The 27,690-nt window shown below is 38.6% G+C and overlaps 1 protein-coding gene across 1 annotated transcript in view; it reads left to right on the top strand.

The window, feature by feature from the left end:
• Nucleotides 1–27,690, top strand: part of DISC1 (DISC1 scaffold protein) — a 182,593-nt gene that overhangs the window by 36,868 nt on the left and 118,035 nt on the right. The window contains 3 exon segments of the mRNA XM_056487127.1: nucleotides 16,506–16,656; nucleotides 19,965–20,094; nucleotides 24,389–24,624. Of these exon segments, the coding sequence (XP_056343102.1) occupies nucleotides 16,506–16,656; nucleotides 19,965–20,094; nucleotides 24,389–24,624 (517 nt within the window).

Genomic DNA, 27,690 nt, shown 5'->3' with positions numbered 1-27,690 from the left:
TTTTTTGAACTTTTATGATAATTATCTTGTTTAACAGCAGTGAAAGAAGAAGGTGAATGTGATGACAGTGCAAATGATGTGGCATCAGGGAGAATTTCCATAGAACTTTTTAGAAACAAAGGCTTTTGATCATTGGTGAAGCTCAGTAACTGGGATATAATGTAGGAGGGAAGGCAGTTGTACAGAGGGAAGTATTCAACAGGAGTTTTTATTTAAGAATAACATTAGAATTTTACTTTCTTTGAAACTTTATGCAAATACTTTGTTGCATTTTTTATTATGCTTTTTCATGTGTTTGACACATTGCCTATTGAACCTGATTTTACCTGCTGCCTAAATGTGTTTTAAAAAGTTTTTTCTGGAAAGTTTTTTTTAAAACTTGGCATGAAGGGATTTTGTCTGAGAGTTTATTTCTAAGTGCTCATCATAGCATAACTGCATTAAATGTAAGACATAGCAGCCTCTTAATTCCTGGATCTTGCTCAAAGAGTTCTGTAGGATTTCCCAGCACCAGAGGTAGGTGCAGTATTGCAGAGACTGGCAGGCTGCCCTGTAGCTTTTCTCTCCATTCTGTGAAGGTTGAAACATCCAGTTGTCACTGCTGCAGGCAGCATCCTGGGCTGGATGGACCCTGGTCTGATCTAGTCTGGCAATTCTTGTCACTTCAAGAGTGTTTTAAGTTTCTTCTGCTGGTGTAATATGCCCATGTTTTGTTGTATGTGCTTGTTGTGCTGGCAAAGATATAAGGCAGCATCTGTAAACTATTCTTTTTAGCCCTTTATAGAGCAAAATATTTTTTCCTGCTACTTGGGCTCATGTAACCAGCCTGTGCATCCAAGAATCCCACTGGCTTCATTGAATATCACATTCCTTCTATTTAGGTTCTGGATCCATAAGCTTTCACCTCTTCAGATAGGAGACAGCTGGCCAAGGGCAAATTTTATTTACAGAGTATGCATCTATTTGATGAAGCTTCCAAGTAAACAAATCACTTCTTCCAGAATGGGTGTGGTGGGTGGTATTCTCCAGAATATTGTTTTGTGTCAATGCAGTTTCAGATAAAGCTTCTACACATTGAGGAAGATTCATCAAACAGTGCTTCATTAGCCTAAAAAACATAAAAATTGTATTTTCTGTCTCTTAAAGAGAAGCTGTTTTCTTTTAGGTTTTCTTTTCTGCAGCTGCTTGCAGCCTAACATTCTAATGCTGCCATCATTCATTGTGCTTGTCACTGAAGAAACCATTGTGGCTTTCTAAGGTCTTGATAGTGTTGTTATTGAGTATATTTGAATAACTACTTGAATTTGACACAGTTAGGAAACCTGCCAGAGAGTAAAACAAACATCACTCCCATTCTTGCATGTGGCAGCTGAAGTGGCATTGAAGAGGTCTGAAGAATGCCACCCTGTCCCTTTGCCAGCTTCCAGCCTTCCTTCCCTGTGGAAGTGAAAGCCTATGAAAGGAGATACATATTACTGTGCTACACCAGGTTTTTTCTTTTTAATGCAGAGATAATGCTTTGAACAAGGGGTATGTGGCCTCAGATACCTGTTGCTGTATCCCTCAGAGTACTTTCTGGCCTTATTCTGTTCTTATTGATGAGTTAATTTCCTTTAGTTCATTCTGGAAACATTCAGGTAGTTAATGTTTATTCTGTCTCTGTTTAACTTTGTTTCTTTAACAAGTTGGTTTATTTTTTTTTGGTTTTTTTTCTTTTTTTTTTTTTGGTTTGGTTGGGGTTTTTTTTGTTGGTTGGTTGGTTGTTTTTTTTATCTAAAGCTTGCTTAAGATGCCAGGAATTTTTAGTTCTATTCAACTAGTATCTGGAAAGTCTAAAAAGACCTAACTTGCTTTGCAGTAAATCTGGAAACCCAGTGCTTACATACATTGCATGATTATTTTATTTTTGCTTGTTTTAGAGTTTACTCTAAAAAATTTCTACCACTCTTCCCAGTAACTGCCGAATTTCTTCCAAACTTGTCTTGATGATACAGGATCTGAATGTTAAGAAATAGTGTTGCATTTTTCATCTTTTGTTAGTAATGGAAGCTGACAATAAACTGAGTTGTGTATGAATTGAGTGGTGGGGGACATGTAGAGAGATGAGGAGAACCTGAACATCTTCCTTTCCTTATTCTTCCATCATTGCACAATGCAACTCCAGGCTTCTCTGGGTTACAAGGGCCATGTATCTGTGTAGGTTGGGTTTTTGATCACTTAGCCTTTGGAGTTCAGCTCCAGAATTCAAGTGGCTTGATGCTGATTTCTGTGTTTGTATATGTTAATTTTATATTTCACAACATATGATGTTACTCATGATTAAATGCTACCTTTTGAAGAAGAAAAAAAGGATTTTGATAAAAGAGGAACAGGGATCTAAAAGAGAAAAAACCCAAACCCACAACAGATTTCCTTTTTTGTTTTGTTGTAGTCTACATAATTGTATTTGCTTTTTGCTATTTTGACTTTAGGCAAGCTATTTCAATCTGCTTCAGCTGAGCCATCCATAAAATGAGTGTATCATCACTTGCCATACTGCAGCCCTTTGAGTTCTAATTAAATACTCCAAAGCCCACTGAACTCCAGGCATGAAGTGACAGTAATGTTAGTTTGTCATGTCTTGGGAAAAAGCGATGTACTTGAACTCTTCTTTTTTTTTTTCCACTCTATGATGTAGATTACAACAAAGCTATTTTCTGTAGTAGCAGTTATTGGATGGAGTGACCTTTACCAATCTAGACAATGATGTAGTGGAAGGGACATTTTTCCACTTGACCTTTATGCAATGTGTCAGCTTGTCCTGTAGTGCCAAATGAGTTGCAATTGACAGATTTGATGGAACACTAACTTGACGGGAGCTTATTGTTTGGAAGCAGTTATGTGTGGAAATGTGGAGCTTTTAGTAAATAAATAATAAAAAGTTCGTTGCTTGTCTTTTATCACTAGGGAACAACTTGCTTGGAAATGACCACTGCCTAAATTGCAGTTTGAATGCTGGTTAACTGAGATTCCAGTAAACCTTATCAAACAGTGATATTTCAGAGTCAAATCTGTTGGCTTATCTTTTTATTTCTGAATTGCTTTGTAACCAATTAACAATGTTTTTCTGTATTTTTAACCTTGCTAGTTGTTTTATAGAAAGAAAAGAGGAATAAAAGATGAACTGTTTTCAGCATATTTCAAGGAAGCCATGTCTTTCAAGAGGATGGCCACACGTGTGTGGATGTGTGTATAATAGTTTCCTTGGGTATTTACTAATGTATTAGAGAAAAAATGGCCAGATGTAATTTGGGAAGAGAGAAGTTTGGTTGTGGGGAATAGTGGGGAGCTGTAAGCACACTCTAGAGTGAGAGTGGTGGATAGCATAAAGAGAACCAGACTCTCCTGCCCCACTGCTCCAGCTAGGAAGTGAAGATATCAGCTGCTCCTCACATCTGTTAAAATAAAGTAGGGAGAGGATTGTGCTTGTTGAGGAGAAATTTAAAAGCAAATACTGAAATACTCAGTTATTTCAGGTGTCTTGTTCTAGTCCAGTATCTCTTTCTGTTCTGGTGGAAGGCTCTGATACTTCCTGTAAATAAAATAATTCTACCTCCAAAATGGATAAGAGAGAGTTTTAGTGGAGCTCAGGATCTACCTGAGACTACCTATGTAATTATTGTGGCTTTTTAAAACCACTGAGCAGCAGGACTGAGAAAAGAGCAGCAAATGCCATCTGTCTGTTCTACATATTTTACCACAGTTCTTCTTAAGCTGTCCGTTGAGGTAAAGTAAAAGGGAGCTGAATGGGTGTGGGAGGGGAAAGCAGCTCAGCTCTCTTCTGTTGGATTTGTAGGAGATATTTGGAAGGAGAAAATAATGAGGTGTTTATGGAGGTTGGTGTTAACAACAGACACATTTATTTGTTACTTCAAAGACAATCTGTTCAAACAATTTCAATAGCAGAGGATGCTGCTGGACAGAGTCAAAGTGGAAGACTGGAGAGAAATGTTTATTTTGCTGTGGCAAAACAGGTTGTGTGGGTGTACTGGCATAGAGTGAAATTCACACCAAGATTCACTAGTGTAGCAATGTTAATTTATTGTAACTCACAAAGAAAGTAGAGATTAGTTATTGTGAAACTATGTGATTACAAAAACTGTTTTCTTGCGGAGTTTTCTTTTGTAGCTAACACATGCCACAAAAAGTAGCAGGCTCTAATGCTCTAATGTGTTTACTTTACGTGGCTTGCAGGAGATGTGCTGCAGGGGCTGGAAGCAGAACCTGCATCTGAACTGCAGGGAGCTGCAGTTCTGGGGTCTACAACAGGAACACATGTGAAATATGTTCTCTTTTGTATGTGAGTTCCTATAAAAATGACAGATCTCTCAACCTTTCTGGAGCACCTGCTTTTCTGAACCCCTTCTGGAGAACATGGTGATATCCAAATCACTTTCCCCAAGCTCTGTTTCTAGCTGTGCATCCATCAGAGTCCCACTTTGCTCCTCTCTCCCTTCCCCACCTGGCTCTATCAGCACAGACACTGGTCTGGCAGCTTTCATTTCCAGCCTCTGGAGGCTCTGCTGAGCAGGGGGAGATGCTGCTGGAGCAGTGACACTCCATGGGCTCAGGCTGTGTAAGGCAATGAGCCTGTATGTAAAATTTTCAAGTCTTGTAGCTCGAAGTGTGAGGACCAGTGAAGGTGCCTTGGCACTGCTGCATTCACTCATGTTGGACATTTAAGAGGCTCTTCTGTGGACCTGCATGCTGGAGGGGGTTGGACTTCTTGCAGTGGCTGTCACTGGGTGGTCACTGCTGTTCCTCTGTGAACACAATCCAGCCAGGCCTCTGATTGCATTTGGTGGTTGATGGCGTGTTGACTCATTCATAACTGCTTTGCTGAAGGGCACCAAAGTAGAGTTAGAGAGGTGTGGAACTTCCTTAGAGAGCCTGAGTTCTTCCCCTTACTGACCTCTGCTGACCTCCTCCTGCACAGCTCTACCCACTGTCCAGTGTGCTTGAGGAGTAGTTTTTACACCCAAAACACTCCAGGAGATCAGAGCCAGGCTAAAAGGAGTATTGTAAATGGAAAAAGTTAAAATGTATATGAGAAAGGAAGGTGGATGGGGAATAATGATTAAAAAAAAAAAAAAAAGAAGATTTCAGGATCCTGTTTATTAAAACAGGAAAGATGATGGGCTTCATCTGCTTTTGAAATGAGATGATTAAGAGGTGACTCCAGTGGGTGAGAGTCTTTTATATGGAACAGTCTGCAAAGCTCAAATTATGAAAGGGTTAATACAAGGTCTCTTATGCAAACACCAGTTCAGATTGTGTAATTACACCTATCCTTTTATCTGAAGATCTCACACAGGTGTTAATTAAGCCTAATGAGATCCCTATGGAGCAATTGTTGCTATCTGTGTTTTTACAGAGAGGACCTAGAAGCTGAAAGAAATAAGATTATTGGTAATGCAGCACCTAGAATTGGTGTTCATGGGAGAATACCCAATGTGACTTGAAACCACCTGGTACAGTCATGTCAGAATCAACCCATTCCATTAAACTGTGCCAATGGCATATCCCAATGTTTTCTCTTTGCCTTAAAATGTAGGTATGTGCAGATGCATAAAAAGAAAGTGTGGACTAAGGAAAAATTATTGTTTCTAGATGGGTAATCTCCATTATGCCTATAACTACTCCTGGGTGTTTTTTTTTTTTTTTGTTATTTTTTTTTTGTATTCTGTGCTTGTGATTTGCATGTTCCTGTGATATTTGGCTTATGGGAACCAGCAATAAGGAAAATATACCTATGTTGCTGAGGTTTTGTATGCTAATTCCATTCATGTGTTCATGTAAATCTTTTCAATGCAGAGCAGACATTGTGTTTTGTCAGCTTCCCGTAGGGAAATCAAACAACTTTTAATTGTTGTTTTGCTTCCTGTAATGCTCCTGAACTGTTGATAATTCTACAAAAGAATTCTGAAAAAGTACTGGTGGATTGATGAGAATGTGTAAACAGAGAATTTTGAGGTATTCTTACACTGCTTTGTTTGTACAACATTGGATTTCTCAAGCCTTTCCGTCATCTTCTGACCCTACCTCACATAGTGTGGGGTGGTTGCCTGCCTTGTATTTAGTTGTTCTTTTTCCCTGGTGGTGCAATTTGGGCAGCTCCAAGACTAAGCTTGTTAAAATTGCTCCCTTTGTTGTTGTTTCTGGAAGCCTCTGTAACAGGTTGAATGTGGTGGTGGCATTGACTGTCCCAATGCCATGAAGTGTTGGTAGAGATCTCTGTCAGGGAGGTCATGTCTCTGAGTCATCAGCTCAACAAAACACAAGTAATTTTTACAATAAGAACCTGCTTAAGCTAATGAGAAGCTGCCAACATGAAGTACAGCTTGATAGCAGAGGAAATGCCCCCTCTGAGATTCTTGTGGTGAGATGTGTATTTGATCCAGCTCAGCCTGAGACTCTTCACTTCACTTCACTGCTCTGAGACCCACAGACTTTCTGTTTTTTTTAACAGAATTTGGTGATACTTTGGGAATGTCAGGAATGCAGGATGTTTTGAAATTCAGGATCAATAGGACAAAGTGTGCTTGAGATTAATTTCCAGATGGAAAAAAAAAAAATAGAAGAAAATAGAAAAGAGTATGCAACTACAGTTCCACCAGCCAAAATTATTAAAATAGTTTTATGTTTATGCTTTAGTACCAAAACCAGACTTGGAAAAGCAATGTTGAAGATGGTATGTAGGAAATGGACAAGAGCTTAGTACTTGTATAAATAAGCTAAATAAACTGTAGGTGCAAGTCAGCTAAAAAATTGTATTTTTTCCCTTTTTGGAAGAGAAAGTAGACTAGAGAAGCAGATTCTAATGGGAAGAGGATCAAGGGGCAGAAACAATGAGGAGAGAAACTGGGGTGTAAACGTACTCATGAATTGCTGAAAGGAATTGATTAATAAGGGCAGGAAACCAGTCACCAAATATTAACAGTCAGCACCTATTCTGTGCTTAAATGGTTTTCTTTGCCATTGCATTTTGATTCCTGGAGCAATAATTTCCTGGTGGAAATTACTGGATCTGACTGGATATGAGGCAGAAATTTTTTACAATGACTGATCAACCTGATCCAGTTGAAGGGATCCTTGATTATTGCAGTTGAGTTGATGACCTTAAGGGTCCGTTCCAACTCAAACTGTTGTATGATTCTATGGCATTCTAACATTCGTGAATCCATTTTTTGTTTTGACAGTCAGAATAGTCTGAGAATGAATGACAAATGTTGTAAACCATTCTCTCTTATTACTTGATTTCTTAGGATATGCCCTTTACTTTGTGAAGCAGAACAGTGTAACTTCTGCATGCTAGAACAGTGATGGATGGTTGAAATTGGAGAAGTGGCTAGGCTGAACTAAGTTATCATCTTTTATTTGCTATTTTTTAATTTGCCTTTATTTTTAAAAATAGTTTTAAAACTATTTTGATTTTGCATCTACTGGTGCAGAGTGCTTGGGGAAGGCTATCAGCTTAATTTGATGGTAAAGTTTTAGTTCTTGAAGAGCACTGGGAATAAGGAAGAAACAAAGAAATTAGTTTTATATACTTGGGATTACATAGACGATTAAATGCAAGAGCGGGAACGTGTAATATGAGCAAACATCGAGCAGTATTGTGGGAGCTTGAGGAGGAGAATGCAGGGAGCAAAAGAGACAGAAAAGAGATTGCTTTGACCAGAAGTAAAATTCTGGCACCCAGGTACTCATCCATAATAAATGGATGTACTGTTTTCAGCTCTGTTACCACTAAGACTTACTTTATGTTCTCTCTCCCTTTTTGTTTCTAGAAACTTCAAGTTTCCTTGTAGAGTTCCCCACTGCAGTTTTCAAAGCAATTGCTTTGGGGCTGCATGCTCGCATTTATATTCTCTTTATAGTTCTCTGTGTGTAATATTCAATCAATAAGAAATAGTATTTTATACATTTTCATCAGCATGCCTTGCCACAGAAGGGAGATAATGTTGCCTAATTGCATTTTGTTTTGATGGTGTTGATCTGTAGCTTGTGGCTTAAGCAAAACAGCAAGCTGATTTCTTCCCGTTGTAGTCCTTGGGAAACATTAATATACACTACACTTCAGAATCTGTGCTGTTTTCTTTCAAACTTCAACTTAAAGTAACTCTACATCTACTTGTTGCTGTTCCTTAGCTTTTGTGCTGCTTTGTTCTGCATTTTTTGTAACATGGCTTTTAAAAGTATGAAGATAAACCTTTGTGGAATAGTGCTTACATTATCTATATTACTTTGTGGCTTTTCTGAAAAAAAATAAAATCTTTCAAACAGTATGTTTAGGAGGGGTGTTCTCAATATATTCAGGTTAGGCAATAATAAAGGATCCTTTTCTTTGTTTGACAGCTGGAACAAAGCACTTCAGATTCACAATATGTTCTTAAATGGAGCCTGGTACGAAAAAGTCCCATAACATAATCTGACTGTCTCTAGTTACAAAATCCTTGATATAAAAGCCCAGATACAGACCATGCAATTTAAAAATTTCTTTCTGGAGTATTTAACTTTGTAAGATACCTGTCATTTTTATAATGTAATGCAATTAGTTGTAGGACACTGTATGGTTTACTGTTAATTGGCTCACCTGTTTTCTAATCAATCCATGGCATTTATTTAGAGGCAGTGAAATAGATGGATGTTGGCTTACAGATTCTTGGAGCAAGGAAAGGGACATGGTGAACTGGGATTGAGTCGCCTGCATTTGACATTAATATACAGCTGACAGTTCTTGTATACAAACTGCACTGATTGGAAGCATCCACCAAACCTTTTCTCCTACCATCTCCAATAAAAGAAGGAGCTGTATTGCAAGCCGAGGGGCTTTGCACTGATTTCTGTGAGCTTCCTTGTCTTGTGAGATCTTTCAGAGAAGAATTTTATTCACAATAGTTGTCTGGGCCATTGTGCTGCATAGCCTGCCATTTTTAAGGACACAGATTTGACCTGGAATCAGCGGTACGTGTTTTTCTTAATTTCTCTAAAATCTCCTATGTAGTGACAGTACTGTCAGCACTGCTTGCAGAATAATTTGCTATCAAATAAAGTGCACAAGCAATCAGCTCTTTCTTCCCTTTCAATGTATCTTTTGATGTTACTGTAAATTATTTTTATTGTGAAGTCATATTGCAAATGTAAAGGTCTTGGTTTCATTGGAACCTTTGTGTAAGACTATGAAAAGAAAACAATCAGTGGGGCACTTAAATTTATTTTGAGAACTGGCTAAAGGAGAAATCATGTCTCCAATGTTCTCATGCCTATCTGTGAACTCTTGTGGCGTTTGAAGGAATTCACAAATGCAGCAAATCTGAAGAGAAGGAATGTAGGGGATAGAAACTGTATGGAATTGTATTTTCGTGCAGTTAGAAAGATGAATTGCAAAGGTTGTCACATGCAGGAAACTGTCCACTATTTCACTAACTATTATGCTCGTCAGGCACATTAAAAAATGTGATTACTCCTGCATTTAGAAAATTATAGAAGTAGTTATTTTATACTCTAATGTGAAATATTTATGAGGGTCCTAATATTAAAAATGTTGCTATTAAACATACTATAAAACCTCAATGTTTTTCAGAAATGTCAGATTAAGGGCAATGGAGACTAAGCTACTTCTAGTATGCTGAAATTATTGCATCTAATTTTCACCCAGAGTGTGGGTCTGATGCACTGTTCTCTCCATTTGCCCCTTTGGCTGTCATTTATTTTGTGGATTGTAAATTTATTGGGGTAGGGTTTCTTTCTTCACCATTGTCTGAACCTATTACATTTGGAACCTCCATTGGAGACTCCTTTGTGAGATGCTAGTGGTAAATAATAACTACTTTTTTTTCAGGGCAGTCATGTTACAGGAAATTGTAGGTTTATCCAAATAGTCCTGATGTCCTTAAACTCAGCCCAGAAATAACAGCTGTGAGGGTAGTTTACTCTACATCATTGCCAGGTGAGGAGAAAGTAAGATGAGAAAGCAAAATTTTTCTAATGTTGGCCAAGTAACTAGAGAGATTAATTATCCAAGTCAGGACTCGGATATTTTCCTACTAGGCTCTCAACCCCCATATTTCCCAAAGGTGTGCTGGACAAAGCCCTGCTGGCTTTGTGGCTTCTTGCTTATGTTCCTGCTGATGTTGAAAGCAACTGTACCTACACTCTCAAACCCCATGGAGTTCTATGGCTTGTGCCCATAAATCCTGTTAACTGTTGTCATTGAGAGCCAAAGAACACATTACAGCTCTGAGTGACAGTCTGTCAGTCATGCTGCTGCTCTGAATGTTCTATGAATAGGAGCACTGGCCAAAATTTATGATAAAAGTCTGCCCCAAGCTTTGCAGTAGTGACTTTCTGGGGACATAGATTTTTCCAATGTTAACTGGAGATGTAAACTGTAGGTGGAAATCTTGGTGGTGTGCTTTGGAGGAAGCATCTGTTAAAATGTCTAAGAATGTAGCTTTTTGTTCAATGCTAAATAAATGCTCTTAAATTCAATATAAATTAGAGGAGGGAAATTAAATTTCTGCCAATGTGTCAAGCTTCCTTTTGTAATAACAGTTAAAAAGTGTCTGTTCTTGTATATTTTAAAGCTTTCAGACTTCCCGACTCTGCTGCAACACAGATGTTCAGTGCACTGAATTCTGAAATGTTATATACTTTAAGGAGGCAGCAATTTCCTGGGTTGTAATTAGTATGAACTGATGGGTGGAAAATGCAGAGCTTGCAGGGAGGCAGAGAGCATGCTTGAGCTGTCCTTCATCTTAAGAAATCTTTAACAGTGTATTTCCATTGCTTCTCTTGAAGGAACTGGTCTGAGTACCAGGTTTCCTTCCCTTTCCTCCCCCACCTGATTTATGTGTAGTGGTGTCTCATTGCTAGGAAAGGAGGAGGAATCTGAGGATAGGCAGCTGATGCTGACTGCAGCAGGAGGAGCTCGTGTCATCAAATGCTGCATCAGGTCATTGTTGGGTTCTTTGGTTACTTTGGTACCTTGAATCTATTGGGGAATGCAGGAGACTTTTTCTCTTGTACTCTTCTGCTTGCTAGGTTTTTAACTTTAAACAGCACCAGAATTGGAGGCAACCATCATTTGAGCATCTCGGCAGGAATTAGAAGGATTTCTCATCTGTACTGAGTGAGAAATAACTGAGGAATCCACACAAACCAAGGATTTACAGAGTTGTAGCTCCTTCAGATTTTAGCCCTCCTGCTTTAGGGTGAATTTTGTGACATTAGCTTCTGACTCCAAAAGATGTTGAGCAACCAGGAGTTTTTGTTCTGCTGTTCCTCAAAGTAGTCTTGATCGTTTGGGAGCAGAGCTGGAGTGTGAAATTGCACTAAGTTGCCTTCTTGACTGGAATGGAAAAACTTAAGTGGTGGGTGGGTGGGATAATTACACTTGTGTTCTGCTCTACCTTTTTATGAGCTGAACATGAATGTTTGGCTGTGGTACCCAGGGGGTTATAGCCTTGTCTGGAAAGCTTTAGGCTCTGCTCACTGGCCTTCCCAGGAACTGCTTTTTCCACTGACATATATTTAATGGACCCTGGCCCAAATATAATTTTAGTTCAGATTAGGTGCATGAGCCTTTGGAAGGAATCTCCCAACTGTCCCATTTACTATGCTTTGCTTTGCACTGTAGAGCAGTCTTATAGTACAATGGGTTGGTTTTCTTTCAGATGAGACAAAGTCTGAAGATGTGCTGTAGAGCTACCAGAGGGGTTCAACTATCAGTCCACTAAACCTAGTTTAAAGTAGGAGTGCAGATTCTGAAATGCAGGTGTTGGGGGCCTCAATGCTGAACTGTTTTGCTCTGCAGATGTTCTGCAGATGTTTCTGCATGTGGTTTTTGGATACAGGCTGCTAGAGGGATCTTTGATTCTGAACCTGGGACTTCTTTGGTTGTTCCAAAATACGTCTGTCTTTGGTGCTGAGCATACAAGACACTTCACTCATCTTGGACCCTTAAAGTTTTAAAGAAAGTGAATGGTGGGGAGATTGTCTTTCTCAAAGTATCTAGCAGGCAAGAAAAAATATTTTAGAGCTGCAGTGTGTGAGTTATGGTTATAAATCCTACACAAATCTTGTTTTAGAGCCTGCAGATATAGGGGGAATGCAAAGGCAAAAGGGAAGAGGTTGTTTGCTGAATTGTGGAGCAAGATCAAATGACGTTCCCTAGTTGAACTAGCTGAAGAGACACGTTTTTAATGTCCAGCAATTTGTGGAATAGCATGATTGATTATCTTCCCACTTATTAGCACAGACATAAACATGAATATAGGCAGTACATAGCAAATTAAGTTCTGCCCTTACTGAGATGGTTTTCTTCAATGTATTTTAGATTATGATAAATAGTTCTGTTAAGGTGAACCTTTTCTTTGGAGAAATAAAACCAATGTTAGAGTATGCTAGAAGTAGAGAGGTAGCCAGATGTTCTCACATGGTCAATTAGAAGTTATGAAAATTGCTTCCTTTACTCAAAGCTATTACAAAGCATGATCTTTGGAGACACTACTGTTTTCTGACTGCTGGTTGTTTAATTGAGAACAGCAGTTAGTCAGCATCTTCCAGGCCTGTACTGTGGGCTGGCTTTAAAGTGAGTGGTACACAGGCAGCAGTGGATTGCACAGTAATGGGTAGTAGTGCAGGGTAATTGAAGAGTTAACTTTTACTCTTTGGTCTGAAGTAGGAGCTTTGTCTAGGGTATCTGTAGGACCCTTCAAGGCAGCAAGCTGGCACCAGAATGTAGTGAAATAAAAGGCTGATAAAGATAATTAAACCTCATTTTAAATGCTTCTGTAAAACAGTATGTATTGAGTACCTGAAAGTTTGTTCATTTAAGGACTTCATCAAGGGGAGGGATTGCTTTTGGCATGTAATCTGTGGATTAAGTAACTTATTTTGAAGTGAAGAATGGGATAGAGAAAGTATTAAGCCTTTCTTTGCGATGGAGATACCTGAGTGCTTGTGGGTTTTTTTTTGGTGTGAGCGAGTTCTTGGATTCTGTGGAGGGCTTTTCTCTGTTGGAATAACTTGTTAAAACACTAAAATGAAAGTAAAAGTTATGTCTGTGAATCTGATGAGTTAGCAATAGCAAAGGCCTTCTGTATCTGCTTCTTGGCTGAAAAATCCTAGAAAATATGGTGGAAGAGATCACACAGAATCACACAGAATATTTTGAGCTGGAATAAGGATCATCAAAGTCCAACTCCTGGCCCTGCACAGGACAACCCAGCATGTGCCTGAAAGCATTGCCCAAACACTTCTTGAATTCTGTCAGACTTGGTGCCATGACAGCTTCCCTGGGGAGCCTGTTCCAGTGCCCAAACACCCTCTGGGTGAAAACCTTTTCCTGTTATCCAGCCTAAACCTCCCCTGACACAGCTTCAAGTCATTCCCTTGGGTCCTGTCACTGTCACCACAGAGCAGAGATCAGTGCCTGCCCTTCCACTTCCCCTCAGGAGGAAGTTGTAACTGCAGTGAGGGCTCCCCTCCAGGCTGAACAGACCAAGTGACCTCAGCTGCTCCTCAAGGCCCTTCACCATCTTCCTTGCCCTCCTTTGGACACTCTCTAACAGTTCAATGTCTTTGTTATGTTGTGGTGCCCAAAACTGCCCCCAGCACTTGAGGCCAGGCTGCCCCAGCTCAGAGCAGAGCAGGACAATCCCCTCCCTTGCCTGGCTGTGATGCTGTGCCTGATGTCCCCCAGGACAGGGCTGTCCCTCCTGGCTGCCAGAGCACTGCTGGCTCATGTTCAACTTGCCACTGACCAGGACTCCAGGTCCCTTTCCATGGCACTGCTCTCCAGCACCTCATTCCCCAGTCTGTCTGTTCATCCAGGGTTGCCCCATCCCAGGTGCAGAATTTGGCACTCTCCTTTGTTCAAACAGGAGAGTGCATTTCATTTTTCTGGTCTCAGCCTTAAAATTCTGCCAGAGCTATTCCTGAGGGATGTTTGTCTGAGCTGAAAACCAATACTGTCTAACCCTGGCAGTTAGATTTAGTGCTTCACTATATCTAACTTTTTTTAATGTATCATTTGCTGCAACTCACGTTTGTTACTGAGGACTCAAATTCGAAGGGAACATTGCATTACTGCTTTCTTTGCTGCTTGCTGGCTTGTAGTATGCTGGAAGTTACCTCAGTCTTTATCTCTGATAGTCTGAGGAACCCTGCTGATTTTCCTCTTTCACATCCTGTTGGCTAGACTTCTGATCATTTCCATTATTTGTGCTTGGTCCAGGTTTCTCTTGAGCTGCAGCACTAAAAGCTGGATTGAGATGAGCCTTATTTGCATGATTCCCTGCTCTGCAGCTGGCACTGAGGCACTTGGGTCTCTCTGTGCACTGAAGATACCAGCCAGGTCAAATGGCAGGGATCTCCTTTCCAGGAGAGGATTCTAAAAGCTGAGTGCTGCAGTGTTCAGCTCAGTGGTGCTGGAGTCTCTTAAGTGTGATGCTGAAAAGCTATAAGGATAAAAAATCATTTAGTGCAGAGTGATAAGTGGATATGAGCAGCCATATTACTTACAGGATGCCAGTGGAACAAATTATTTAGAAACGTCTGTTAGTAAAAACTAATTGAATACTGTGTAGATTGGAATATATGAAGCAGGATGCAGCCAAGACTTAATGAGAGAGAGAGGAGGAATTGGCATGTGGATTCCCTCATCTGTTTTCCTTCCCAAAATAGCATTTTTCTTGGGCCAAGAGGGGTAGGAGCAGAATGATGAAACAACTGGACACACAAACACAGTTAAGTGTGATTATGTAGAAGAACAATGACGATGTTGTTTAATAGCTATAGAGGGTTGCCACAACTCCCAGGAAGCCCAGTGGTGAATGGTGTGAGTAAAAGGAAGTGTTTCCATGTGGTTTGGCATTCAGTGGTCACTGGTCACTAGCCAACCCTTTCAGCCCTTACTATTCTGTTTGTAACAGTGGTATTTTCGATGGCTGAGTTGGAAATGCCAAGTGGCATATTAGCATGCAAGTGCTGATATGTTTTTCTGGTCAAAATATGGGGTTGGGAGTCTCAGCTCAAATTTCAGTTGCAGTGTGGTGATAGGGATAGGTTGAATCTACTTAGCTGTGGTCCCTGAGAACCACAAGTGTGGTTCACCTCCCTGCTTTGCAGGAATAGTATGCACATGGATACATGTGGGGTAGGGAGATCATTTCAGCAAGGGCCTTCTGACATTTTGCATGCCAATGACAACATGAAAGTGAGCTCACCTTGGAACAGAGTGCTGGGACAGGGAAAAGATATAATCTTATCAGTAAGGTCTCTGTCTTTATTCTACCCTGTTGGTGCAGAAGCAGGAGATCATTACAAGTGATAGATTATTGTAAAAATGCATGATTTTGCTAAACCAGCAAATGTAAGCAACTTCTTATGTTAAATCCTCTCAGAGGATAAGGAAAGAAAATAAGCAATAAAAAGCATGCACAGATGGATGCTATTCTAAAAGTAACATATTGTATTGAAAATGTTAAAAAGATTGCTAATCACACTAAATTGCATGCAGTGTGGTCATGAGGAGAGTACTGAACTGTGAAGGTTTTCCATTTGTGGGTTAGCTCAAAACTCTCTAATTTGATTAATGTACCATCAAAGGTGTTCTTTCTTGGATGGCAGGCTTGTTAACTGTCATGTATGTGATTTTGTTGGTACAGTGGCACAATAGCAGATACATGTACTGCATTAATAATTAGTAGTTAGAATGATGTTCCCTTGTTTTCTACACAGGGACTTAAAACAAGTAACTTGCATAGAGAAGTGGTTACTCTAAGAAACGTGTAGGGATATGGTAGAATCAAAACAGTCTCTTGGGGACTATTGTTATTTTTATTTAAAGTTGACGGTAAATATTTTTTTGTTTTGGATGATAAACAGCATAATTCAGGGGAGCCTGAGATGTGATAATTGTTTAATTGTTATATTTGCATTTTCTGCTGAAGTGTACTGCTATGTTGCATGTGATTCTTCAGTTCTTGACCTAGTAACAATATAATTTTTTTATAAGGTCAAAATTTAAATGTGTAACTGCTATCTAACTTTTAAGACAAATAGAAGCAGTGAAGAGTAACACTTTTCCTAGAATTTAATTCTCAGTTGTTACTCTAGAAAGAACATGGATGATAACTTTGAGCCAGTTTTTTGAAGCCCTGTGAAATTAAAAAAGTGCTGGGAGGCTTGCAGTTTTGTCCTTGTCATAGAAAAAAGTAGCTTGGCATCTTGGTTATTTGATATTTTACATTGTAGTCTTGTTAACTTGTTCTTGAGCAGAACAGACTGACATATGTTATGAGGAGGAAGAAGAAGAACTATCAGAGAGGTGGATTTTACTTTTTGTTGAGAGACTATTTTTCCCCCCCCAGGTAAAACAGGACCCTTTTGGTAAACAACCCTTTTGTCACTGTTTAATTTTTTATTTTTTATTATTTTTTTTTTTTTTTAATTTCTAGCTGATAAATTTAAACGGAAACTGGAAGAACTGGAGAAGGAGAAAACTTCTTTAAAATTTCAGCTTCCATCAAGGCATCCCTCAGTTAGGAGTTTTTTGGATAGGTTCATGACCCAAGTTCAGGCAACATTGCACTGGGCTGCTGATCAGTGGTAAGTTTGTTGATTCATTATTGTGTAAAATGATGCTTCTCTTTTTCTCAAAATGCAGAATACAACTTATGAATAATTATAATAGAGTTTTAATGACTCTCTAATATATTTGTATGTAGCTTGTTTATGAAAATCCCACCCTGCACCCCCTTTTTTTTTTTTCTTTCTATAAATTCTTTCAGAATTCCCCTGAAAAACATTACTCATGATGAACTGGGAAATTAAGTGGAAGGTTTCTCACTGATGTTGAGTGGGAATGGGGTTGAATCCTTGACACGGCAGCTTGAGCAGACAGCAGCAGCACAGCTTGAGCAAAGCTTCCCTGTGGAGTTAATTCTGATGCTCCCTTTCAGGCAATGAAAGGATATTTAAATATAAAGTAAAAACCAGATTATTTTTTGATATGAATAGATCTTCGGGAGCTTCCTTTTGTGTGCCACTTCTTAGATAGCAATATTGAGCTCAGCACTGTACAAAGTCACAGAAATAAATTCTAAACCTTGTCTTGAAGGGATAGCTTTAAAGATGGAAGGAATGCAAGATGTTTTGGATGTCCCAAGAAGGATAGCTTAGGAAAAAAAAAAAAAAGTCTCTCTTTCTTGGTCTGTCTTCATCCTTACTCCTGGTTACTGTTGTTATAAGAGGATACTTTCTTAGTATTGAAAGCTATTCTCAAATGCAACAGCACAAATGAAAAAAGAGAACCCTTTTGTTTTCTGGCAGCTTGTTAATATAAAGGCTGCAGTGTGCTAGTCAATACCTTCATGTGTAATTTTTGATAGGCATGAAAATTAGATAAAATCAGTACAGATGATGATTTTTTTTTTGTGAAATTGGAGAATTTGAAGGTATTTTTGGCCTCTACTTATAGCATCTAGCACTGAGGGAGGTTTAAAAGAAGCTGCACTCCTTCAGAGCTGTTTTCTTCTACCTTCTGAGGCTCTAAGAGGCTGTTTTACCATTCCTTAAAGATTAGGATACACCATTCTCTATTTTGTCATTAAGATGTGTTTGGTCTATGTATTAATTTGCAATAATGATTTTGCCATTAGAGGTAGTGTTGTCTTGTTTGTCATAGAAATTGAGTCACTAAAGCATCCCTCAGACAAAGTTTATCTTTATCCTGTATAATGTATATATAATGCTTTTATATATAAAATAGATGTTATAATGTATTTATGAAAGTGCTCCTGTTCTTCGGATGGTTAGATCTGTAACTCTTCTTTTTGCACAGGTTTGAGCAGTGCCATTCTTCAGGGTCAGATGAATATCCTCTTCCCTTTTCTGCCCTGTGCACATTCCTTTCTTTGAGCTTAAGTTCAGCTTCGTTGTGACACCCTTTTATTTTCTTGCTTGATTCTTGTAGCCTTTTACACTGCTTTGTCTGTGGTCTGACTCATTGATACAGCAAGAGTACCCTTTGTCTTCTGTACAAGGATTTAAGTTCTTTCTGTTCCAGCAGTTTTTTTAGGTAGTACAGTGGAAAACATAACTGCTTCCTTAAGGAAAATTTATAGGCTTCAGTTTTTGTTTTCATTTTGAATTGGAAGACTTTTTTTTTTTTTTTTTTTTTTTTTACCTGGAAAATTAAAAAGATGACCAGACTAGCCTCAGAGGACCAGATCATTGTAATTTTACTGTAGCTGAGTCAATCTCATCTTTTTGCAAGAAAAGTGTGTATGGCAGCAGATATGAAGTTGAAATGCATGCCCCAGTTTTGTTTTACTTGGTTAAATTATGAGATGAGTTTTTAAATGAATGCATTTGATGTTGACACAGAATACTGGGGCATGTGGTGGGAGCCAGTTGGTTATGTTTAGCTTAGGAACAAAACAGCAAATACTATGATTGTGCAATCAGATTTGGTGAGATCAAAGAGATCTTGTTTATCTTTCAGCAGTACCAAGCAGATAGATACACATGGAATTTCCAAGAAGGTTCTGAAAATAATCTAAATAAACATTATAAATGTTTATAATGGATTTTTTTCTAAGTTTTGATCAGTCACTTGGGAATTTATTACGTACCTCTCTAGGAATGATGTAGCTCCAGCTTGAAGAAGATGGCTTCAGAAGTGCTGGGAAGTGTGGTTGGTTGGAGCCATAGGAACCTGTAATGATTGTAAGGCACAGTGATGGCCTAGCACCTTTTAACAGGGATGTCTCTTTGGTGCATGCTGTTAATACAGAAATGTCACACTGTTACACTGTCATTGTGTCTGTCTTGTTTAATGATACCTATGTTAGTGCTGAAACTTTTTTTGTTTTTTCAGTACATTCTACAATCCACAGAGATGGAGTAAAGCACGTGTGTCTTTTGCTGGTCCTGCAGAATAGATGAAAACCTCTTCTTTTACACACTTGTTAAACACCTGTGCATGGAGATCATAATTGTGTGATTAATCATGCTTAAACCAGACTTACGATGCATGTTTTATATGTGGCATGGATGTATTTGCTTTGCAAGGTTACAGTGGGACATCATGCCTCAAAGCACTTTGAGACACAGTATTTTTTAAAGAAGATACTGAAATGAATCTGTACTATTTATAAGGAGATGCATGAACTCATCTCTAGAGGTGGACACAGAAATGCATTTGCCCTTTGCAAGTGCATATGCCCTTGCAAGGGAATGTGAAAGGCAAAATGGATTTGCATTGCTTGCAGGTGCATTTTGAGAGGCTGGTTGTGAAATTGATGCTTAACATAATGTGCTGATTACCTTGGAGTCCAGTCATGCAAAGATTTACAATTGAAGGTTGTACAGATGACTGGGAGAAAGCCCACTGATTATGATTTTGAAAGAACTCACTGTGCAAGAGAGAACTAAAATCTGGCATTGTGGAACAAACACTCCAGATGATCTCTAATGTAGTCTCCAAAAGCTGACAGAAGCTGCAAAAATGGCTTTGGCAAGTTTCTAAACTTCTGTCTAAGAGATTTTTCTCTGTATTGATAGAAACTACATGCCTTAGTTTTGTCTCTTTCAAGGCAGTGATGGATAAATTTCTGAAATACGATAAAGCTGGGGGAAGCCTGAAGCTATACAAGCTTTCCATTTTCTTTCTTCATCCTGTTGTAGAAACAGTGTAAATGTTTGAGATAATAAAGGAAGATATGCCAAGGAAGAAACATCTCTTGTTCTCTAACTGTATCTGTTCGAAATGTAATCATTCTGGTGGTGGAGTGTTATCACTCGAAAGGTACATTCAGCATTCTGATCTGCTTAATTTAGTATTCTGATCTGCTTGAGACACTGAAACTCGTGAAAACCACTAATGTTTACCTTTGGTCATGTCATTTTCAAAGGGTTAGACATGAAGAAAATGGTCTTTGTCATGAAAAAGAGCACAGACTTCTGAGATCAACTTCCCAGGAGAGGACGCAGGTTTCAACCACCAAACGAAACCAGCTTTTTCAAGAAAAGAAACGGTTACAGGTAACAGGACTGCAAAGTTGTGTATAAGAAACAGTGCTGTGTGGGGAAAGCCTTGTAAGCTGTCACACAGAATTAAATAAATTTATTGTAATAGCGACTTTGCTTCTGTGTAGTAATTAGAGCCTTGGCTGGAGTCCAGTCGATAATCTAAGTGATGATTGGAGATGGCAGCCACAGGAGTTCTGTTAATCTCATTACAGAAACGCAGAGCTGGAAGGTTTGGTGGCTTGTGTGCATGCTTAAACTTTCCTCATTATCTTTGTAAGCGTGCTCTTTGTTATAATTTGACATTTTAATGTTACACTGATCTTCAGAAGTTTTTATTTGAAGACAAGAAGTTTTCATCCGTTTCTGGTTAGAATTTACTATAAATACATGATTTACCAGCTTTTATTCCTGAAAGATGATTGATGCTTTTCATAAGGATGAAGGAATCATCACGGAGCAGTCAGCATTTGCTAACAATAGCTTTACAATGACATGTGATGTCACAACGTGATAGTTTGGCAAATGGAATGTTTCAAGATGGCATGAGTCCAATTTTAAGTCTGCAAATCTTTTAAGCAAATTTTAGCTTTTTTTCACCATCCTTCAAAAATCTCAATGTACTGTCTAGTTATGTGGTTTTTAAAACTTGGTGATCATGCTCAGTGATGTGGTGCCTTAGAGAGCCAGTAGACCTAATTTTCCTTTTTTTCTCTGTGGTCTTGTCTTGTAATCTTTTTTTGTGGTATTTTCATTCCTTTGGTGGATCCAATAGCATAGTAATCCCTGTGTGTGCACACATATAAATATATATGTACAAAAACCCGCAAAGAAATAGAGAAAAACATTTTATGTGCAAAATTGTACTTAGGTGAAAAGTCTTTTTTATCCTACTCATGGCCTTTGCATTTTTTAGGTTTATTTCATCAACCAGTATGAGGAGACATAATGTCATTTTCAGTATTGAAATATCATTATCAGTATGCAGAAATTTTTTTTAGTATAGATATTCAAGAGCCATCTCAAGATACTGAATTGAAAACTGCTATACTTAAGATGCCACAACAGCTAATTTTTATACTTGCTCAAGCTGAATCTTTATTCTTCTGTATCTATTCTAGGGGAAAATTAACTACACCATTATATAGGCATATTATTTATTAGAATTTTATCAAAATTACCAGGAATTCAAAGTTCTGGGGAAGGCTGATCTATGGTGATTGTTTGCACCCAGGAACCCCTAAAGATTACTCCTGCCCAAAATCTTGCGTGATCAAAAATAATTTTAAAATTTTTTTAAATTTTCCTTAGCCCCACTTTGCTTTACTTTTTCTTCCACCCTCTGTACTATTGGTTCCGTATTTGTCTTCAGGGATTTGAAAACTTGTGGCAGGATCTATAGTTTATGTATGAATGTTTCTACTGCAATCTCTACTTCATCAGTCCATAAATAAAGCTGGAGATATTCAGTCAGTACTGATTAGCTGTTGTGTTGGAAATCCCAGTTTAAACTCAAATCTGCAAAACTCCAGTTTATGTTTAGTGAGATGAATATGATCTACTACTCCATGCTGAGACTTTAGGCCCTTTTTGTGTCTCTGGAGGCTGACCAAGAGCACACTAAAGGCTTCTTTGCATTTCTGGAAAAGAATGCGAGAGAATTCCAGTTTACTGATTAAAATTTTTGTGCTCCCACGAATGCCTGTGAACTATTCCTGAGCAGAGCAGCTTTCTTTCTGTGAATGCAGATTGTGTACCTCTGGTATCTATTTGTGTTGTACATTTCAGTACTAAAAGTGTGATTGTAAAACCAGATCCTGTTCATCTTCCTTTCTGTTCCCATGTAGGTTGCTTATTGCAGTGATTGCAATTACTACATTTTCACAGAATATGGGGGTTTCTGTATTAAGTAGGGCCTATTAAGATTTTGGCAGTATTCCCAAGCCAGTAACACAGAGACAGAATTGTCCTTTGTGCACATTAAAAGCCTAATTTGAGACTGAAAGAAACAAAACTGATGTTTTTGGTCTGCTGACCTTTCTGTCCTTGACAAATGCCTGTGGGTTGAAACATGGGCCACACCATTCTCTTCTTGCTGTATCTAAAACTTAGCATGCAGGACTATTGTAAGTTGAAATTTTGGAGCTAGTGAACCTTTGAATATGCCAGTACCATTTCTTCTTGTTCCAAGTAATACTTGAAAATGTGGATACAGTGCAGCAAACCTGAAAATATGTTTGTTAACAAAATTAGTGAACTAAACTTCATATAAAATGCATTGAAAGCATTAAAATTATGTTAAGGTTATGAAGTAAAGCTCTAAAAAAGCAAAGAAATGCTGGTCTATTATCTGTGCATAGTAAATATGTTTTATAAGAGTCTGTAATATTGAAGTATGGCCTTTCCCCTCCCCCCCCCCCAAGATTTCTACCTCATACATAGCTGAAGTGTCTGTTCAGATATTCAGAACACCATTTTATCTTCATTACTCAGTATTTGACCCCAGAACCCTTTTACTGTATGCCACTCAAACTTTCTTTTGAATATGAATTTATTAATTTGTGGACTCTTTATAGTATTAATCAACATGGCATCTTAGTGATTCAAAACCACTTAATTTTATCTCTGTAACACCATTTTGGGTGTTACTGTCATTTGCTCAGATGCAGAATGGAGAAGTGAATTGCCATAAAAAGCCATATGGTTGTTTCTAAAGTCAGTTTTGTAATGCCTAGTTATTTACTTATTAAAGATTTGGTTTTGGGTTTCTGGCTTTTTGATTTTCATTTTTATTTTTAGTTGGACTGAATGTGATCAGAGTTTGATATTGAGCTTTGATTTCTGTTGAGAGCCTTTAAGATACCATGTCAGAGATCTCTTGCAGGTTGTATAGAAAATGATGAACATATGGTCTGTGGCCATGGGTGGAGATAATAGTTTAAATGGCTTTCAGGGTTTCACAGAGACAGTAAGAAATGTGGGAATAGAATCAAGTACTCCAGTATGACATTCAGCTAGTTTGATGACAGCTTAACCTCAGCAACCCAGATTCCTTCAACAAGTGCTGCTTCCTTGGATGCAGGCTGTCTGTTGGGTTTTCAAGGAAAAACCTGTGCAAGGATGATGCATAAATTCATAAATATTTTATTTTTTTATTTGGGCCTGCTCACTTCAGGAAGGGCATAGAGGTGCTTGAGCATGTCCAGAGAAGGGCAGTGAAGTTGGTGAAGGGTCTGGAGCACAAGTCTGATAAGGAGCAGCTGAGGGAGCTGGGAGTGTTTAGCCTGGAGAAAAGGAGACTCAGGAGGGACCTTATCACTCTGTACCTGAAAGGATGTTGTAGCCAGGTTGATCTCTTCTCCCAGGTAACAAGTGACAGGACAAGAGGAAGCAGCCTCAAGCTGTATCAGGGTTTGGATATGGATTGGATGATATGAGAAGTTTATTCACTGAAAGGGTGGTAAGGCTTTGGAGCAGGCTACCCACAGAGATGGTGAAGTCACCATCCCTGGAAATGGTGAAGAAAAAAAAATTACTTAACATAGCACTTAGTGCTGTAGTTTTGTAGACAAGGTGCTGTTTGGTCAAAGGTCGGACACAATGATCTTGGAACTCTTTTCCAGTGTTAATGATTCTGCAATTCTATGTAGAACTCTAAAAATTGTATTTTGCTCTTGCAAGGAACATCCGTATCATAACACACACAATTTGAACTTTTGTAAAAGGGAGTGCAACTGAGGTTGAAGTTCTTTGCATTTTAAGTCAAGGGAAGGACTTTGTACTTTTAGTTAAAATGAAATGTTAATTATCAGAAGGGCTGGTTAGATGGTCAGTGATGCTCTCCTTGCATCCTGTGCTTCATGTCAGGTTGGAACTATTAGACAAACCATTATAGAGATATTCTGCAGGATAGATGTTTGTTCAGTTTAGCTGCCAGTCTGTAGAACAAGATTCTGTTGCCATGGGTGATCCGACAGTTGCTTTTTGGTGGAAGTTTTTAGCTTGTGAACTTGGGAAATACCTGTGTATTTTAAAAGTGAAGGAGGGCTGACAGTAGGTGTTGGAAGAGGAGTGTGAAATGTGGTGTTGAAATGGAGGTGGTGAGTTTCAGACTGCTAGAAGCACTAGAATTGCTGAATACAACTCACATAAGAATTCTGTGTGTCAGCAAGAGGATGTCTCATTTAATGTTTGCTAAACTGGACAAATTTAGTTCATGCTACTTCTGACACTTGTACTGTTTTTTCTTAGGGGCAAGTGGGTTTCTTTTATAGGATTCACAGTAAACTTTGGTTTCTGTTCTATGCAGAAAGAAATTGAAGATCTCCGAACAAGACTGGCCGTATTAGAAGGAAAAGATCAACAGCTGAGAAGAGAAATTGAAGAACAAGATAGGCTTATTCAGTCACAGGACTGTGAACTGGCTGCTTTACTTGGCTGCATTTCTTTAAGAGAGCTGCAGGAAATAAGCAAGGCTGTGGATGACACTTTGGCATCCTCCTATCGAATTCCATTCAGTTTAGATCTTCCAGGAGCAATAAAGAGGTATTTAAATTTAAATTTAGATGTAGCATCTTGTATCTTCCTGCATGTTCTGCTGAATTGGCTGTCAGTTGTTTTTTTCATCATTGTGCCAGCTAATTATTGGGATTTAGACACTTTAAAACTTTCTAAGTTGTAGTATTGATGTACTTCCTCAGAAGCATTTGTAGTTATTTGAAGGTCTTGCACTTAATGTTCTTTTATGGTAAAAACCCACCTACAGAAAGCATGTGTCCATCAACTATTAATTCCTATCATCAGCTTACACTATTTCCTGTTAACAGGTGAAATTTTTTTCCCCAGTTTGATAATGCAGTAATTAAAACATATTTCTCACAGCCTGAATGTGTGTACTAGGCACCATTCAAAAAAATATTAGAGATGCTTCTTGCTTTCATGAACTTGTAATTATAATAAAGTCCAGTGTGATGAGCAGTGCTAGACTCAGCCAGTGGACTCGAGGCAGTGGGGAAGAGGATGCAGCATGAATAATTTTGGGATACTCACAGTTAAATGAACAGTAGATGGATCCTTTAAATGGAAATGTAGCTACTCTTGGCAGTATTTTGGAAATAACCTCATCTTTATTTAAAAAAGCAATTGAAGTACTGAAACTGTACTGGGCATTGGTGATGGGACTTTGAAAGTGGTACTGCTGCTGTGTCACCAAGAGAAAATAAAATTCCTGTTTATCCTAACATACTTTTCTTTCAGATAAGCAATAACTATGTGCTTGCAATTTTTTTCTCCCATCATATTTATTGGATTTAGTTTGGTTGTATTATCATTCATGAGAAATTGCTGCTCATATGTGCTAATTTATACAGATTTTTTTTTTTAAGTCAGCAGAACATTTTATAGAGGACATATTCTTCTCTTCTGACATGTGTTTAAAATTTGAAATTAGGTATGGGAAATAGTTTTTTGCATTAAGTTAGCTTGTTTTAATAATATCTTATACCTGTGTTTCTGAGATTGAGGAGTAAAAGATCTTAAGCAGTCTGTCCGAGAAACTGATTTGAGTTGTCTTAGTTTTGGATTTGCTTATGAAAGAATATTCAGATTATTTTTTTTTCTCTCATTGCTGCTGTAACATTTGGGTTGCACTCACCTCATTGAGAAATTATTTAAAAGTGAGTTAAATAGTATGGGTTCAGGCGAAATTTTCTGAGTTGTTTGCTTACTAGCACCATGAATGGCACAATCACTTGAGGGGAAAACAGGCATTCATTATTCAAAGTCAGTTCATAACTGAAATGAAGATTTTAAAATAATTTCTTTCCTTTCTGTTCATTTTTAAAAGATGCAATGAATAAAACTTCTATGGGATTTTTTTTTTTGTTGGTTGACTTTGTTGTGCTTCTGCTGTCATTCCCATAGCTGGAGTTCTGCTGTTGGGACTCTGGTGGATTGACCTTGGCTGCACACCAGGTGCTCACCAAACCACTCTATCACTCCCTCTTCTCAGCTGGCCTGGGGAGACAAAATAAGATGGAAAACAATCCATAGGTTGAGATAAGGCAGTTTACTAAAGCAAAAGTGAAATGTTGCCTTCATGCAAAGGTTTTATGCTCTTCTTTCCTTCATCAGGTGATGTTCAGACACTTCCCAGGAAGCAGAGCTTCAGCACATGTAGTAGTTGCTCTGGAAGACAAATCCTGGAAAATAATCAATGTCCTTGCCTTCCTCCTCCTTTTGTAAGCTTTTATATCATCAGACATCCCAAACATCCTAGAGTATGGAATGTCCCTTTAGTCAGTGGGAGTCAGGTGTCCTGGATATGACCCTTCCCAAGATTTTGCCTATCCCCAGCCTACTGCTGGTGTGGGAGGGTGAACTGTTGGAGAGAGGGTGCTGATGCTTTGCCAGCACAGACAGGTGTGTTATCAACACCTTTCCAGCCACCAATGCAAAGCACAGCACTGGGAGGGCTGCTGTGGGGAAGGTAACTCCATCTCAGCTAACCAAAATACAGGGCACATAAATGCAGTTATTTAGCAGTGAGAGTTTATTTAGATTAACAGTAAGTTTAACTGATGGGTGGCTTCCTTTTCAAGCTGTGCAGTCTATCATACCTCAGGTACAGAGATTTTGTCTGAATCCAGGCCTCTTCTCCTTCTGTAAGGTGAAAAATCATCATGCACATAGTAAGACATTTGGTGTGGGTAAAATTCCCATGTGCCTATGGACAACCCCTATGTTTTCATAGATTTAAGCAATAATTTAGGAGATTACCTTGTTTTAACTTCTGCTCAAAGCGAGGCTGCAATTTCCAATTGAGATCAGGTCGCTCAGGGCCCCTTCTCTCTGAATTTTGTATATCTTCAACGATGCAGATTTTGCAGCCTTGCTAGCTATCCTGCATTTCACCACCCTTGCTGTAAACTCATTCTCCTTTGTGTTGCCAGGATTTCCATGGTTGCAACTTGCATTGGCTTATTCTAAATGTGTACTTCTTGTGGAAGAAGTATTGTTTATTAGGTAACAGGTTTAAATACTTGGTTGATGCTAGCTCACCATGTTTTAAGTTCCAAAGTCTTGGCATAGTTAAGCTGAAAGAGATTTTTCTGGAAATATGCATTTTATTTTATAAACAGTTGTAGAGGGGGAAAAAAGATTTTCCAAAATTAGAGCTATCTGTGTGAGAAATAAAGCTATTACTCATGCCCTGGAGATCAGTGATTATGTAGAAAGTTCAATATGGATGGGCAGTGAATTGCAAGCTCCTCACTGTTGGGCTGCAAGATACTCTATATTTATTCTAGCAACATTGTGCTTGTCAGTAAAGTACTGCTGTAACATGCTTTTGCATAATTATTTGTTGACTATATGAATTGCATTCAGCACTGGAGGAACACAGGCAGGGCTAGTGTGAAGCATCTCTTAAGACAATCTGTGCTGCAATTAGTTGTGTTTGGTGGTTTGCAGCTCACTTAAAGATAAAAAAGTATTCAATATATTGAAGCAAATTTCCAGGAACATGAGAGGACATATTAGTAAAAGAATTCTTGCCCAAGTTCTTACCCTTCTATGTGGAGGAAAAGAGTAAGTCAAATATAACACTGGAAT

Source organism: Oenanthe melanoleuca, chromosome 3 (genome assembly GCF_029582105.1).
Source record: "Oenanthe melanoleuca isolate GR-GAL-2019-014 chromosome 3, OMel1.0, whole genome shotgun sequence".
Taxonomy (NCBI): Eukaryota; Metazoa; Chordata; class Aves; order Passeriformes; family Muscicapidae; genus Oenanthe; species Oenanthe melanoleuca.
The sequence above is the reverse complement of the archived record's forward strand: the minus strand, read 5'-3'. Positions and strand labels throughout refer to the sequence as shown.